Consider the following 18,451-nt stretch of genomic DNA (forward strand, 5'->3'; position numbering starts at 1 on the left):
GTACAATGACAATGCAATATTATGGTATCATTGAGCTGGATGGAGTCTGGAGGTGGCCATAGGAACTTCTAAACGAAACGGCGGAATTGCATCTAGTTTAGGTTCGTTGGATTTGTCTTTTCGAGCAATTTAGTGCTAGATGATGTCCAGGGTCCTGATGATGAAGTCAAGAGGTGGCCAGGAGCTGGCCATAGGAACTCCTAAACGAAACAGCAGAAGCTTATCGAGTTTGGGTTCGTTGGATTTGTCTTCCCGGGCACTTGGGCCATGAGATTGAGAAACAACTAAAAAGTTTAAAATAAAGTTATAATCGCGCATGGAATTTATTCCTCTTTTTTTCTGTTTGCGCTACAAGCTTTCGAAATTATTTGAACCTTGCATTACTTCCAAATTTTTATAAAAATTCATGAATAAATTATTCTCATGTTAAGAAAAGCAAGAAAAAAACCTTGCATACAATTATTTTTATCGTTAAATTCTTTCGTAAAATTTCGCATTAATGCTTGTTTTTAAAAAAGTATTTTTTTTATTATAACTTTATTTTACACTTTTTAGCAGGTTCTCAATCTCATGGTCCAAGTGCTCGGGAAGTCAAATCCAACGAACCCAAACTCGATAAGCTTCCGCCATTTCGTTAAGGAGTTCCTTTGGCCAGCTCCTGGCCACCTCTTGACTTCATCATCAGGACCCTGGACATCATCTAGCACTAAAGTGCTCGAAAAGATATCCAACGAACCCAAACTAGATGCGATTCCGCAGTTTCGTTTAGAAGTTCCTATGGCCACCTCCAGACTCCATCCAGCTCAATGATACCATAATATTGCAATGTCATCGTACTTACATAAGTATACCAAATTTCAGCTCAATTGGTTGAGGAGAACTGGTTTTAAATTTAGTTGCAAGATTTATCCCATACTAACTAACAAGCGAAGTGCTTGTAAAAATGGTACGCATATCTTTTTTGCGACTAGTTTTCTTAGAGTATTATACCATTTTGGAATCTTGGATAGTTGCGTCAACTTTATAAAAAACTTGCCGCAGTAGTGTTCATACTTTTTTTTTACAAAACGACGAGTCAAAGTGGAGTGAAAGTAAAAATCGTTCAAAATTTTAAGGAAATATCATATTTTGATTAACTTTTGTGTAAAAACTGCAAGGATTCTGAGGGTTTTAAGAATTGGAGTGGACAGCAGCACTACTTAAGTTGCCGATACAAACAAAAAAACAGAAGTATTTGAAAAATTGTGGCCGTGGTAATGTAAAATGTCATAAGGGGTGTAAATTTTCGACGAATTTCATTATTTATTGTGTAACTTAAAAAATAATTGAGATAGATTTTTTTTCTTATTTTTCCTAAAGTAGTCATGACTATGTCCATCCTGCGGCGCCGGCTTATCCTTGAATTTTGGGACACGTTGTATATCGAACTACGCCACCGCAATCTATTCTAGTCACAGCGCCATCTCTTGGCAAGGTGCTTCAGACAACTGAATTCGTTACTTAAGATTCGATTATCCTGTTTTTAATTTTAAAACGCACTGCGTATTCAAAAGAATTTGAATTTGATAAACATTTTAATTAATCAGCTGTATTGTCATCATATTTTAGAATGCCTGGGATGCCGTGGACCTATCAGAGTTCGATGAGTACATAGGAGTGAAGAACAAAGCAGGGTTCGACAAGTTCCTCACGCTAGGTAAGTATTGCATGCTAATTATTATACATACGTTCAATAGTTGGATTTGCTTTAAACATATTTTTGATTATTTACATGTCAAATTATAGTCATAGAATATTGAGTTAAAATAAACAATGCTCAATTCAATTTTCTTAAATCTTATGTTAGCTCTTGTACTTATTCACGAAAATAAATTAGTAATAACATTTCGCATAACCAGCGTTATATTTATTGCTTCCCCAATAACTTCAAGACTTCAAATGTACGCATTAAAATATCACTTCACCGGTCTAAACGTTTCTATTTTAACCGAATTCCTTTATTAATGGCCACCATAAACAACGTTGTGCATAAATCCGGAATTCGCCATGCTAATTTCATGGTGTAAACGCGTAAGAGACAAGATGTCTACGTAATTATACCGGTGCAATTAGGGTTGCCAGGTTCAAAAACACAAAAGCCGGACTTTGTGCTTAATTAATGAAAATTTGGCCAGACATTTTACCCTAAAAGCCGGACATGTCGGACAAGGCCGAATAAGCCAAGATTTGGCCGGACAAGACAAAAAGCCAAACATGTCCGGCTAAAGCTGGACACCTGGCAACCCTAGGTGCAATGCATCATGCGCTGAGTAACCGCGTCGAAATAGATGAGTCCTGTGCCAGGACATGTTCGCTCGATGACTCATGCTCGTGGAATAAGCTAAAGTAGACTTTATTGCTTGTGTAAATAGGTTCGAATGTAAAAAGCTTTCAAAGCTTTGGCCATTTGGTGCACATCTTGTGTTTGTTTGCAAACAAGTGCAATGATAAAAAATAACTGCTGTTTTGTCTCTGTGTCAAGCCAATATAAACACGAGTATAAAGAAATATGTATGACAAATAGTTCTCATGGTTCGGTTAAATGCGGAAAAATCTTATTGGAACATTACTTAAGAAGACAATACAATAAATAAATATTAAAATAAATAAAATTGCAAAAAATCTATCTTTTTATTTTGACCTGGCTTGACCGACTGTTTACCTATTATTTTCAAATATGGACGAAAAGAGATACTTAATACTCTACTATTGAATTTGAACATTACCTAAACTATAAAATTTTAACATGATACAGGAACATTTTAATACACCTCTCTTATAAACTTCATAGTAGCACAGAATAATAATAAGTACTACGTACAGAAGTTTTACTTCGCGAAGGTATTTAAAAAAATGTATGCTCAATATCATTAACAATATGGTGTAATTTAGCCTGTCTCAAGAGTCAAGCACCATTTTGTTGACAAACGTCAGTGATCGGCACTGCGCCGAAGCTATAGGGCTGACTTCAGTAAAATGATGTGACGTGAGGTGCCAAACTGCGGAAAATGGCGGAGGAAATACATGATTAAGCATGAATTATCATGAATAATATTAATTACTTATTTACCTCTCAGTGTCTTGAGGCAACTTAAAAAAGTACATTCTGTGTTTTTATTATTATTTAGGCAGTTAAATAGTGCACAGTATTTAGTACACCATTTTCTTTATTTTCTTCCATCATACACAAGAATACGCGTGCGTGAGTCAATGTTCGCTCGTATGCTTCGAGGCCTTGTCGAATAGTAGGTATCCTGTAGGTGGGCCATCGTGCGTGTTTTGTTTTCGATGTAAACTCGCGGAGATGAACAGGCCTGATAGTAGCTTCAAATCAGATAGCAAAAAGATGATTCCCGTTGAGTAACCGGTCGTAAATAGCAATCCTGTGCCAGGACATGCGTGACTCATAGTTACAGCGAAGCTGGTGTTTGCAAACTTCTAGCTGAATGATTTAATGTGATGCTCTTTTAAGAGCGTTTACGTCTAGCGTGGCATGTCAAGTTTAGGTAATTTCGATGCTATTTTTATTCACACTAAAATAATTGTGACTGTGTGCGTGTTCTCACGCTCTATAGTCAAACCAAAATACTTTGATCCACCATCGTAAAAGTGTGCCAGGCTGTCAAGTGACAGCTCAAGGAAACTGTAAAATCTTCAAATCTTCCAACACCGACTCCATAATTATAAATCATGGTATACATTAGTCCTAATAAATAATAAAAACAAAAATTCTTTATCAAATAGTAAATTTTCAAAGGTTTTTTACTATTTTGAGAATATTTTGTACAGCCTATGTTCAGCAGAAAAAAAATTGAATTTTAATGGTGAGAGATTTTTTCAAATCGGTTCTATTCAAAACAAACTTTTCCTGTTAACTATTCTTTTTTTATCCAGAAAATGCATAACATTTCATACCCACCAGCTGCGGGGGCACATAGTGGGTTATGTGGGGTTCTTTCTACCAGAGGGTGGGTAGCCCCTACACCCACTAAAAACCTGACTGTTTCTGCCATGATCCATATGAGTGATATGAGGGAACGCGGGACATCGCCATTGGCTGTTGCCTGTAGCATTCGTCCTTAGCCGCCACCAGACACCTCCATGTCTAGCGACCGAAGCCTGTTAGGAAGGGACAGTTGGAGACCATAAGCTGTCCTCTTGCGCCCAGGGTGTCGGCGGCGGATAACCGGAGTGTTGGCTGAGGCCTCTCGCTCCCCCTTTCCACTGCTTCTTTCTGTGAAAGAACACTTTCACAGAAAGTAAGCACACTATACCATCAGATTATTTGTCTCATAAGAATATACTTTATACTAATGTAGATGTTACGGTCAAAGTGATAAATGTGAAAATTATGAATAATCGCCGGTTATTATGAATAATTACCGCATGATTTGGTAAATGTGATTAATATGAGGTCATTTATGTGTGTATAAAACTAATGTAGCTACAGGCTTTCTCACAACTTATGATAAATTAGAAAAATACATCCCAATTATGCCTAGTGGGGACGTACACAAATATTGACGCAAATGTCATCGTGCATGACATACGTAAAGTAAAAGTCAAGTAAGACCAGATGAATACAAATATTATTAATTTTATTTTGAACTAGCGGCCGCCCGCGACTTCGTACGCGTGGACCTCGTTTTACTCCTTAGTTCGTTAAATCTGTTTTTTGATATCATGTTGATAGATGGCGTTTCACGGCTTCCCCCGCATGAATATTTACGAACGTCAAAAACAGTATAAACAGTTTGTCCAGTGCTGTAGAATGACGATAGATTGCGCTTTTTAGACACGTCTTATTTATTTATTGAAATTTATTTGTCACATATCGTCATAAATTATAGCCTATATGTTAATCTGGGTTATAAACAATAATACTGTAAAGTTTCAACAAAATCCGTTCAGTAGTTTTTGAGTGAAAGAGTAACAGACATCCAGACATCCAAACTTTTGCATTTATAATATTAGTTATAGTTATAATATTAGTAGGATTGTTATACGTCGCCACTAATGACAATATTTTTTTTCCCATTTATCCTCAGTAGGGACATAGTCAGTGTCCACAACCGGGAATAGACGGACTGCGGATACTATGCAGTATCACAAATTACCTCAGCCTGTGCCTCAGTGATATCATGCGTTGCGCTTTTTTCAACAGTAGGATGCTCCACGACTACACAGCACTGTGCCATACTCGAGCCCCATATAGGACCATGGAACGCGCGACGCAAAAGTATAGTCAGCGACTCAGTGCGGCTGGGCCTCCGAGATTAGGCATCAACCGGCTTAGTGCGGCGGCGGTAGCCAAAAGCGTGAGACGATTCAAGTGGCCGTCAAATGACTACTGTCCAACTAACTAGAATCCGAGGTACCTACCGCAAAGATTTTCCGACTGTAATAATATGTTGTGTATGTTCCCCCTACAACTAGGTGGGACCCTGCTGGCAGAGCATTCCTATTAACTATTCTGTAACCACCTATTTATGGCAAATCAATTATTAGTATTATTTCTCTTTATAATATTAGTATACATACATACATACATAACTTGCTGTTCCAAATTTTCGTCATTCGTTTTCGTTTCATCGCTAAAAATAACTTAATTTTATTTTTCATTACGTCTGAAATAGAATTTGTTGTAAAAATAGACTGTAATGAAAAATAACAATAAAATATTTTAATTACCACGTGATCGCAAAATCTACCACCAAGATTTTGCGGATACACTATAAAAGTCCAGCTACCTGTCAAAGATCAACGTACGCGTGACACATGTCAGCAGAGCACCGAGCGACGTGACCTCACTCTGGAACGCCTCGAGGCGGACTGAATTTGAACGATTCGTGCGCGGCGTTTTATAGTACTTTTCAAATACTCATAGAAAAAAAATTACAATGAATTATTTTAAATTTCAAAGTAAATATTTTAGATAAGATATTCTTCTATTATATTAAGCTATTTTTGTGTTGAATAAAGGAAGAATATTGGTAAAAAAATCACTTTGATTTTTGGGTATTTCACGTTCTTTTAATTTGTGATTTCTTATTGTAAAATGCTTAAATCTAAAAATTTTCTCAGATAACTATTTGCCCAAGGATCTATGCTATAGGATATAAATGTTTGTTAAATCGTTTTCACAGTATTTTTATACAAATTTCAGCTTGTAAACTGACGCTAAAGTGGAAATTTGCAAAACCTGTGTGGACTTATCTTGATAGAATTCTTAAATACTAAACTAATCGCAATATTTTCTCAATTAACTATTTAGACGACGAAATTGCCTAACTATTTATGCCTATAACATATTTGTAATATTATTGGTTAATGATTGTAACGAGTTGAAAAAGTACTGTTTTTGCGCCAAACGGCGTAAACGCTCTTAAGTTTGGTTCTCAGTTGAAGACATATCGTGCGTACTGTCAGACATTTCGTCGCAAAGTAAAGTATGAAAAGTATCGCGCTATGGCATTTGCTTCCTTGCGGTTAGGAGATATTAAAAGTCTGTGAAGTCTAGCTGCCTATTTGATCTTTGGTTATTTTTTTATAATTGTAACTTTTGGTCTATTTTTAAAGTGCTATCCGATCAGCATTTTCCGCAATTTATTTTATTTGTCAACCAATGAATAACGTAATTTTATCAGTTTAGCTCAAAACGTCTTGGTATTTTCCTGCTGAAATATTTCAGAGTCGCTTCTAATTTGTCTCTTGAAAGATACGAGAACTCCCGTTGAGTAACCGCTGGGAATAGCATAGTCCTGTGCCAGGACATGCCCGGAGAGTGACTCACTCACGCGATGCGTCGATGTGCGTTTGTTTGCAAACAAAAACGCGTGCGCAAGTTAATAGGGACACGCAAAGAGTTGAGATATGTACCTTGATTGATCTACAATTTATACGATAAATCAAGTCAATAACGCAAATATCAATTTTGCTCAGTGCCTCGTGGTATTTTCTTCCTGAAATATTTTACAGTCGCTTCTAATTTGTCTCTTGAAAGATACGACAACTCCCGTTGAGTAACCGCTGGGAATAGCATAGTCCTGTGCCAGGACATGCCCGGAGAGTGACTCAGTCACGCGATGCGTCGATGTGCGTTTGTTTGCAAACAAAAACGCGTGCGCAAGTTAACAGTGACACGCAAAGGGTTAAGATTTGTACCTTGATTGATCTACAATTTATTCGATTAGTAAATCAAGTAAATAACGCAAATATCAATTTTGCACAGACAATCTTGGTGTTTTCCTGCTGAGATATTTTACAGTCGCATCTAATTTGTCTCTTGAAAGATACGAGAACTCCCGTTGAGTAACCGCTGGGAATAGCATAGTCCTGTGCCAGGACATGCCCGGAGAGTGACTCACTCACGCGATGCGTCGATGTGCGTTTGTTTGCAAACAAAAAACGCGCGCGCTACGATATCGGGATACACAACGAAAAAGGTTAAGATAGTCTCTCATTGTCATGGCATCTAGTTGGTAAACAAGTTTTGGTCAGAAAGATGGTTGCGATAAGAAACTAAATAATTTATTAGTTTTCGCAGAACTCTCCGAGCAATATTTCTGGTTGCTTGCCGTTTCAGCCAGTTTAGCCTTGCTTCTTTTGTGGAATGATACTTTATCTGAACTAACATATCTTAATTGTTAGTCACGTATCATCTGTCTTCATATTACTTTAGCCTTTTCACATAGTGCTAGCTCTCGGACTACGCCTATATTCCGCACGACACAAACATCAGCGCGCGAGATGGTTCCTAGAACGCATCTTGACCGGCACGTCGCGTTTGACAGCGAACGCCGACCGCTCAAATATCAACCGCTTACTCATCCACTAAACGTTTTATTTTAGTTCAAAAATAAATTATATTCCGTCTTAACGATAAGAGCAGAGACCAACGGCAGTTCTTGATGCAAATAGCGAGTACACGCATTAAATTGCGCGTTTCTCGCCCACGACATCACTTAAATGTTCCACAAATTAACAACAACGGTCACTAATGTGTTGTTTTCTATTTTCGTTTTATTAAAGATTCGAAATACGAGACATAAAAATAGAACAACCGTGTGTAACTACGAGTGACATACATTGTTTAGTAATCAGGGAAAAAAGCTTCCAGCCTTCAGCTTAACTGGTCAAGTTATACACTGTGCATGTATTGGAAATAGGTGCAATTTTACAGGAAAAAAATAATATTCTGGTGCTTTTGACTGCACACTGACTTTATGAAACTCCTCACTGAGTCACCGTCAGTGTGCCTGTATTTCAGATTTCATCATCGAATCCTCACGTGGTTTGGCTCTTCTAGGAAACCACGCGTAATGTTCATAAATCTTCCCATGTTTATTTTCATTGTAAGAATTTATATGAGAAAACGTTTCCCCTCTATTTATTACACACATACATCCCTAGAACATTAACATAATGAACTTAGCTTTTATAAACTCTGGGATTGCTTTTAATGGGTGGTATGGAATAAAGATGACCCACGCTGAACTCTCCCACCAAACTCAATGACAGGGGGGCGCTACCATCGTTCAACTATATGGTTTCCAACATGGCAAAAATCGGAACCAGCGATCCGGTATTGACGGTGGCGCCCCACTGTCAATGTCATGCATAGGACAGTTCAGTATTTTGGAACTATAGATTTGAATGACATTGTTTCACTGTCAAAATTAATAACCGACAAATCCATTTTAAGACAGGTAAAATAAATTCTAATGTACTGTTCAAAACGCAGATATCTTTTTATTAGTAAGGAAGGATGTTAGTTTCTTTGAAATTAAAAAATAAATAAAATCCTATGTGCATTCCAATGTTTGAATCATTCTATTCCAAAAAATATTGACATCTACTTTTATTTTTTCTGGGAAGATTCAAGGTTCCACATTTTCCTTATTTACCTACTACAAAGTACAATTTGTTTAACACTAGAAGGGCCGGGCTGCATGCTATACCTTCAAAGACCGCAGCGGTCAATTTGACGGTACTAGAGATTAAGTGAGAATACTTATGAAATTATTACAGATTTAAAAAAAAAATTAAATAAAAATAATACAAATTTATTTTTTAATAGTAGTAAACAATTTAGCATTAAAGTTAGTAACATTTGTAACAAGTAATAGTTTTTTTAGACTCTTTTGCACATTTTCCACAAACAGCTTTTTTACACGTTTCATTTTTTTTACAATTACTATTGATTTGACATTGCCACCTCTTATTGTTTGTAGTACATGGTTCACTTGTTTCAGAATTAGTTTATTGTCTCTGAGTCGCAGTTGAAGTGGATTTTTTTCACAAATACTCTTCACTTAGTTCGCTCACTAGTTGAAGGATAAAATCATGCTGAGAAATTTTTATTCCTGTGACTTTTTGATATAGAACCACGAGTTTATAGCTGCTAAATCAAGTATATTGTAAAAAAAAGTCTCCGATTTCCAGCTCTTACGGTGTATTTGCGTGCCATTTGATCGATGATGTCTACACCAAATTTTGTAGCATTATAAAATTCAACTGTTTCAGGTAGCTTTTTTTATCAGTACCTATGCTTACGTTGGGGTGTAGAATATACTCAAAATAATAAAAATTTTTACTGGTTTTCCTTGATAGGTAGTAAGGGTTATATCGGTCTCGGTTTTCATTATGAAAGTTTCATATCTTATAGTAAGAATACCTCTACAAATCGGTGGTACTTCTCTTTTGCACGCCGCATTGTTCCAACAATTATACTAGTCTTTTCGACGATTAGTTTTTTAGCCAAATTTAGAGACGTGAAAAAGTTGTCAGTGGTTACGTTTCGGCCCTTTTGGAAATAGGGTTGTACTAGTTTCGAAACCACATAACCACGACTGCTCACCGAACGAAACCAATGTCTACTGTAAAATGTAAACAAGCTAGGCAGTAACAACTTACTCAGAATTCAATTCAACATAAATAAAAACAAAAGTACCCACATTAGTTTGAAAAAATCGTTGTTTACTAATCTTATCGCCGCCTTTATATGTATGCCGCCACATTGACGGTGCGCGGTCTTAGTAGGTATTTGTCATCGAAACTCATATACAACATACTGTTATTTTCTTTTTCATATAGATTTAGCTTAACAATAGCAAATTAGGAAAAGTCATAAAATATGAAAAGAAACAAAAACATAGTTTGTGAAATATTTAACAATGAAATTGCTTTGCCGCCAATTTGACTGCCTTGGTCTTTCTAGTGTTAAGCTATAGGTGTACAAATTATATTTTTTCTATTTGTCTGACATATTCTTATATACTCGGCTATTACTCACTGTGGGGCTCACATCACTACGCAACTGCGTTTGTTTTAGATGCAGTTATAAATTGAAGCTGTAAAATATTATAGTTGTGTATCGTGCGGTCCAGATGCGGCTCAGAGGCGGACGGTCCCGCGTGACTCACGCTACTCGGAAGAGGCCGGGACTATTTTAGACTGTGTCCGCTTACCTTCTACGAAACGGTGGTGTGGGACCAACGACCGGCTGAAAAGCCAAAGTATTGTTAGATCGCTAACGGGGTTGCTCCGCCACCATCAGTTCCTCGTTCGGTTCTCGATAACTCGTCAACAATCGCGTCCAGGAAGCGAGCCGTTCCGCTTACTTTGTCCAACATAGTTTCGGCTCCTGCCACTAAACTTTGTTACCGATTCGCGGTATTCCAGCATTTCGAGCACGTTTATGATTGACGGATTTATTCCCCACTTACAAAATTCACTTTGAAAACTAGCTTTAACCGAAATTTATGCGCGCCTTTATATTTTTCCACTGCGTGAGTCAGTTACGAGAAATTCAGGAACGATTGATGAAGGTGTATGTCGCGTCAATATTGATACTCGCACGCAGATGGCTAGACGTATCGTCTTCTGTTTACTCGCCGTTTCCGGCCGTCCGAGACCAGCACCTAGACGTAAGGGAAAATGTCGCACGCCCCACCGGAAAATACCGCTTTGACATGTCTTCGGATCTGATGCGTCGATGATTGTTATGTATTCGCGTTATGTAGACGAGAGTAACGCAAACAATCGTGTGCACTAGTCATTGACCTCGGATGCTTGTGATTATAACGTGCGTTCTCTTACGAGTATTTCTAGGAATATCTGTTAATTTTCTGGACGTGTCGAGTGATACGAGCGTGTACTTAGCCCTGTTTAACGCTGCTGAGTCAGGTCGACGTCAATGCGGTAAGATCGGCATCGCGATAAAGTAAATAAGTCGTAATATTTTCATGGGTGCCGCCGCGGCGGGCATCTCAGCCGTTATGCGGTGCGCAAATAAACAAAAGTGTTGATTTTTATACAGTAAATGCTGGCCTTTGAACGGCCGTCTGCACTAGCTTCATCGATTCCTGAAAGCGATCATTTAAATTCGAATGTATACGTTGTAAATGGTATTCATGTGGGAACGCTGAATAACCGGAGCTAACACCCTTTTTGGTACTTGCTCTAATTTATCTTATAAATACTTGCTTCTGAAAAGAATAAAATAATATCTGAAAATAAATGAAAGCAGAAATGATTTCTTGAACACTTTTGGCGTCTAATCCATGTAAAAGATGAAGTGTGGCACGTACGGAGACATGTCATTTCAATTTGTAAGCGCCTGTCTATAGGCGAACAAGCAACTCTAAAATAAATGCAAGTGTCACAAGTGTCAGGAGTGATGAGAGCGATCTAATTCTCCCTAGGATTTATCTTGCCAATATTTTTCTATATTATTCTTATTTTAGACATGTCGGTTTTGTATTTATATACGTACAGGAAATAAAATTTGAGGATCGGGATACATTTAGATATGAACACAACATGGTTCTTTCAGATTATATTCCCTCCTTGTTGGACTACACAATTTAAGATTTAATTCCAGTCATTAGAACTATAATTTATGGATAACCAACCGCCAAAAGTGTATATTCGCCGAAGGCAATCGTTGATAGAGACCACTGAAATTTTATGACTCAAAATAAAATCTACTAGATCACAATTAATTAGCACTAATTTCTTCAAATCGTGTTTGGACTTTGGAGGATGATAAGATAAATTAATTGGGCAATAATAATAATAATAATAAATATTCTTAGACATTTTTACACTGCGCTTCTAGACGGAATGAATGAGTGAGGAAGTAAGAACGACGGGATTTAAACAGAAGACGATTAGTATTAAGACGGTTCTAAGACGTTCCTATTTTTTGTGGTTTATCCTGGAGTAAATACAAATACAGCTGAAGAAATACAACCTGGGTTTCAATTCCTACAGCTTGGGGGCTCGTCCGGGATAGCCCAAGAAAAGGAAACACGACGATTCACGACGATTACGACGGATTGAGACGTGAGACGTATTTTTATCAATCATGAGACGACGACATAGTAAGCATGATTTCGAAGATGCGGAAGATGCTGGCCCGAGCAAGACCCTGGAGCAGCGCATACCTACTACTTTTGCCTATGCCGAGGAGCTGATCCCAAAATTTAGTGGTCGAGATCAAACTGTCACCGCATCAAGATGGGTCCAAGAGGTAGAGGAGAACGCTGAGATCTTTGGTTGGTCACCATTACACCAACTCATTGTGGGACGCAGATCACTCATTGGAACAGCGGCACTCTGGTTGCGGTCGGAGAAGCCATTCAGGTCGTGGGACGAGTTCAAAACTGGCTTACTCAAAGAGTTCCCGGATTCGTTAGACGTAAAGACAGTCCACGAAATGATGAGTGCGAGAAAGAAGGCCAATAGTGAGAGCTGTACTGATTACCTACTTGTCATGAAGGAGTTGGGAAGGCGCGGGAAAATGCCCGACTACGTCGCAATAAAATATATCATAGACGGCATTGTTGACGTAGAAACCAATAAAATCATGCTGTACGGTGCAACTACATACGGTGAGCTGAAAGAGAAACTGAAAGTATACGAGACAGTAAAGGCGAAAATGGTGGATGAACGACGTAGACCCTCCAGTAGCAGCACGACGGCACCGGTAAATTACAATAAGACGACAAGACCAAGATGTTTTAACTGTGGAGGAAGCAACCATATTTCGGCTCAATGTTTTCACAAGGAAAGAGGGGTTAAATGTTTCCGGTGTAATGAGTTTGGACACAGATCTAGTGAATGTTCAAAACCTGCAAATCATCAACAAGTGACCAGTGAAAATTCAAAATGGCAGTCAGACAATCGTCAGCAACGTCATGCCAGTCCGAAACGAGCGATGTTCACGAAAACACCCGAACGATACAGTGTTGCCAACACGACGCAATCAACTTTTTTTTTTTTGTAAATACATACTTATTATACATAGAAAACACCCAGTCCAATACAAACAAATATGTTCATGCACACAAATGTTTGTACTGTGCGGGAATCGAACCCGCTACCTCCGGAATAGTAGTCCGTTTCGAACCACTACACCAAACGGCCGACCAATAATGTGAGCGTGTAATTTACATTAAAGAAGTGTCTATCAAGGTGATTTTGTTGAGGAGCTTAGAGGATGAATTAGGAATCGTGAAAATGTTTTGGTCACCGCAGTTTCTCTTAATACAATGGCTTTAAGATCTTGATCCATCGGCACATGTAGAGCTGTCACTATCGTCATATCATCCCCCACCGCTTGTGCAACACAGCTGTCAAACGGCGCGCTTCCGCCGCGGACATTGACATAGAGCAGCAGTCGCCATCTGCGTGCGATGCGAAAAAACGTTCGCCTTTCGCAACCGTCACAAATCGGTGTCAACAAAAAGTATCTCGGGATGAATCAGTGTGATACAATTAATCTAATTTAAGGTTATCGAGGTGGTATGGGACGGGCCGCGTCGCACAGTCTCGCGCGCGCAAGATGCAGATGCACTCATTGTGGTTGCGGCGCCGATCGCGCACGTGTCGGCTCAAGGACGTGATGTTGTTGTGATCGGGTGTGAAATGCCGCGATCGGACTGTTCCCTGCAGGTGTCTATAACGGTGCAGCCAGATTACGACAAGTATCAAGTGTTCGTTGACGTTTTCATGAGTGAGTACCTACTGTGGTTATTTTGGCGGTGCAAAAATTCGGAATTTTGTAAATAAATTCAAATAAAAGTTTACAATAATTTAAAAGCCATTTCAAAATTAATAAATTTTATTTCAATTTGGTTTATTATTAAAAAATCAAAACATCTAGGTAATTTTATTAATATATCAATCAATATTTTTCATCAGTTCATTAATTGACCATAATTCCCGGATTAGTATTGCCTGAATGAAGAATTAATAAATTATTGTAAATATAACAATTTACTTAAATAATCGAATGTGTTAATTTAAACAAATACGGGGAAAAGGAATACGTTTGTATTTTTGTGTAATTTTTATTTTTTTATAAATAAGTAAGTAAAATTCAGAAGTTTCACAAGTTAATTATTTTGGTTCTAAAATCGCAATTTGATTTGAAACCTACAATTTCTACACGCTTATTAGTGATTGGCTCATGTAAATCTATTTTACTAAACAACAACGCGTAAAACAGTTATCCGCATGTGACGTCATCAATTACTACAATAAATTCAAAATTATGTATCAGTATCAAAGTTGAAAGAAATGAATAACGGATTAAATCCCTCCCTCATGCTTTAATTAATGATTTAATTAATTAGATAAATATTAGACGCTTCCAATCATCATCTTACAAAGCAATTATCACTCTGTTGTCCGATGCATCCTTGTTTATTATTGTACTAATCGCGATAACATCTATCAAATCGAAAATAAGGAATGACTGGCATCGCAATCACATGGCAAATTTATAATTGCGACTAACTATTACCGACAGCAAAATAATTGTCTGTCAAAACGCTATGCCAAAAACTGGTCGCTAACGACCCTCCAAGCATCGGTATCATCCGACGAGAGACTATCTGGTGGAGATGAATCATGGCTAATTATTTTACGAGCATCGGCGCATTGGGCGCGACAGCCGATGTAAACAATTGGATTGGCCACTTCGCGGGGACGTAGCCGCGTCAATGAGCAACTTTTGGGCAATGTTGCCCGACAACTTTACTGTCTTAAGACTAGAGTTTGGGAATATTGAGCCTGGAAACTGTTCGAGTCCAAGCACCTTGGTATCATCTGACGAGACTATCTGGTGGAGATGAATCATGGCTAATTTATTTCACAAGCTTCGGCACATCGGGCGCGACAGCCGATGTAAACAATTGTATTGGCCACTTTGCTTTGGTGAACGTATCCTCGTTTCTCCAACTTTTGGGCAATGTTGCCCGGAAACTTTTCAAGATTGGGTATGCTAGAATTTGGGAATATTGTGCCTGGAAACTGACAACTTTGTTGTCTTAAGGCTGAGAGCAACTTTCGGTCAATGTTGCCCAGCAACTTTGCTGTGTTAAGGCTACAGTTTGGGAATATTGTGCCTGGAAACTGTTCGAATCCAAGCATCTCGGTATCATCCGACGAGAGACTATCTGGTGGAGATGAATCATGGATAATTATTTTACGAGCCACTTTGCTTTGGTGAACGTAGCCGCGTTACACTCCCAACTTTTGGGTATGCTAAAATTTGGGAATATTGTGCCTGGAAACTGACAACTTTGTTGTCTTAAGGCTGAGAGCAACTTTCGGGCAATGTTTCCCAGCAACTTTAATGTGTTAAAGCTACAGTTTGGGAATATTGAGCCTGGAAACTGTTCGAATTCAAGCATCTCGGTATCATCCGACGAGAGACTATCTGGTGGAGATGAATCATGGCTAATTATTTTACGGGCATCGGCGCATCGGGCGCGCGGCCGATGTAAACAATGAGGGTTTTCGCGAATAAAAGATCCGCTAGATGGCGGGACGTGGATGTGGGGTCTGACTGCTGCGTGATTGGTGGATTTTGACATATCTGTCAACGTCATGTCAAAATTAACCAATCATGCAGCATTTGGACCTCGCGTCTACGTATTGCCATCTGGCGGATTTTTCATTCGCGATAACCCTCATTGGATTGGCCACTTTGCTTTGGTGAACGTAGCTGCGTTACTGCAACTTTTGGGCAATGTCGCCCGGCAACTTTGCTGTCTTTGTTTAGGAATATTGTGACTGGAGTTTGAACACCAGTAATGTTGACAACATTGTGAATAAATTGTTGAAGTTTTTTTCTTTTCATGTTTTCCGGCAACTTCTTGCCGCACAATAGTTGCTGTTAGAGCCCATATAACACCATGGCGGTCACAGTTCAACACATAATTTCAACTTACCATGCCCGTTAAAAGCACAAAAAACATAAAATTCATATCGCAGCCAACAATACTAATAACTAATTAGCCATTCAATAAGTAACGGCCTAGCTAACTGAATAGCTCCATTCATCCACCAAGGCTCTGAATTTGGTACAGTCATTTATTTAACACATTAATAAGTCTTAAAAATGAAACAATGGCTGAAAGGCTTATTTAGCTAGGACTACGTCATCCATACAAAACCTGCTGACATAGTTATATGCCAGGCATAAGGTCTGCTGTTTGATTCAAAGTTGTTAGCATACAAAAAGTTTTAATTTCATTATCATACTACTATGGGGATCTTACTAGCCTTATTCAATATACGTAAGTACTTCCCAACACATTGTATTCTATCAGATGGTTTTTATGATTAAACTTTCTACACCTGTTTATCCTTCCAAAGCTTGCATAATTCATCACATTAGAAGTTTTCAAAAATCCTCCAATTTATTTTGTTAGAAATCAATTATTGACAGGTATTTAATTTATCAATTATTATTGTTAACGTCTAATTGGGTTGTTGACACTACCAATTTTTAATCTTTTAAGCACTTTTTTTCAAACCGCGATTCCTGCAAATGTATGGAAAAACGTTGTCCATATATTTTTTATAATGCAACGCATCGCAGCGCAACGGACTAATGGGGCCTCACCCTCATATTGTGGACACCTAAGATGCCCTTATTTCCTTTTTTTTTTAACCCCAACGAGGAAGTTCTTGGCCTGCATCTCACCTGATGGAAAGTGATTATCAGGCCGAAGATGAAATCGAGTTTCACCCAGAATCCTCAACTACAGAGGAACTGACTATCTTACCTCTAACTGCCGGAACACTACTTGTTTTTTCAAAGCAATCTTATTTAGATTTTCAGGAATAAATCAATTTTTTAGCTGTGTTAACTTATTGGTTAATGGTGTCAACTACCCAATTCAACTAGGGAATAAAAACATCATCGTGTCGGTGATAAACATATTTTTCAGAGCCGCACTGAGCGCCAGATGATAATTTATAGCGATCTGTCTAGCTTCTTATTTGGAGACGCGGAGACCAAACGGAATCTTCTGTAAACATTTGACAGTACGGATCAGACTTATTTTTGTTGCAAAATAGCACGTATTACGACTACATAAAATACAGCAGTGTTTATCTTGATATGCCGTTGCTGTATCGGCCGATTGTTAGTACGGTCAGGCTCTACTGCTTCGCCTAGCGCCTCGGCCGCTGTCCAAAATTACGGCCGCTCTAAATTTATTCCCAATGCTAACTCTTTTGTTGTACACGCGGGATCACGGATCGACGATAATAAACAACCCTCTTTGAAGATACAAAAATAATTCTGTTTACATTTTCCATTATCACGTGAAGAGGACCAAGCCGCGACCCTTTTAATTATAATTCGGCCGTTCGCATTCCCGTCGCTACATACGAACATACAATTTAGATATGCAAGCATTAAAATACAATTTCCTGATTATAACGACAGGATATTATCTTAACATTTTTAGTTATTCGCGGTTCTGAAAAATTTGGCAGACAACATACGAGTCATTGCCTTCTGCTCTTGAACAAACAACGAAACAATAGAGTCATAATGGTTCCAATTTCTCACGCTGGGGCTGATCAATCTCGCGTCGCGCTTTGTTCTGCGAACAATTAGAAACTGCCGTAAATTATTGGCGGTGAGACATTTTGCAGACGGCGCCTATGTGATTCAGTCTGGAGCACGATTGCCTTTATAGCTGCGGTGGTCGCGGCGGCCGGGACGTTGGCATCGGCAGCGCTCGTGACTAACCGTTGCCCGCTCTAGATACAATCAAAATATGTGACAAGTTTATTTCTATTCGGAACAACACATTCTGCCCGCTCGATATAGTTGAACATCTGCTGATTTTTTCGACGACATAAGTAGGTCGGGGCTCGCGCCTGCGTCACTGCGCCCCGGCCGCGGCCGCCGTGCGCTTACGTTTACTTACGCAAAATCGTTACGCCGTTTTTCTACGGCCTCGTGTCTAGCGATAGCTTGATACCTGGTAACCAGCTAATCTTAGTCGTATTACGATGCTCTTTGAATTATATTCAGAATCTCTAACAAAGCGATGATCCTGATTCATCGATTCGGTGTAAAAGAAACCTATATCATTAG

At 38.6% G+C, this 18,451-nt stretch overlaps 1 protein-coding gene across 1 annotated transcript in view; it reads left to right on the forward strand.

Annotated features, from left to right (window-relative positions):
• Nucleotides 1-18,451, forward strand: part of Tak1 (TGF-beta activated kinase 1) — a 35,156-nt gene that overhangs the window by 6,098 nt on the left and 10,607 nt on the right. The window contains exon 9 of the mRNA XM_028318080.1: nt 1,609-1,696. Coding sequence (XP_028173881.1) covers nt 1,609-1,696 — 88 coding nt within the window. The remainder of the gene's footprint in view (nt 1-1,608; nt 1,697-18,451) is intronic.

This window comes from Ostrinia furnacalis, unplaced genomic scaffold, assembly GCF_004193835.3.
Source record: "Ostrinia furnacalis isolate ACB-3 unplaced genomic scaffold, ASM419383v2 OfSCF6657, whole genome shotgun sequence".
NCBI lineage: Eukaryota > Metazoa > Arthropoda > Insecta > Lepidoptera > Crambidae > Ostrinia > Ostrinia furnacalis.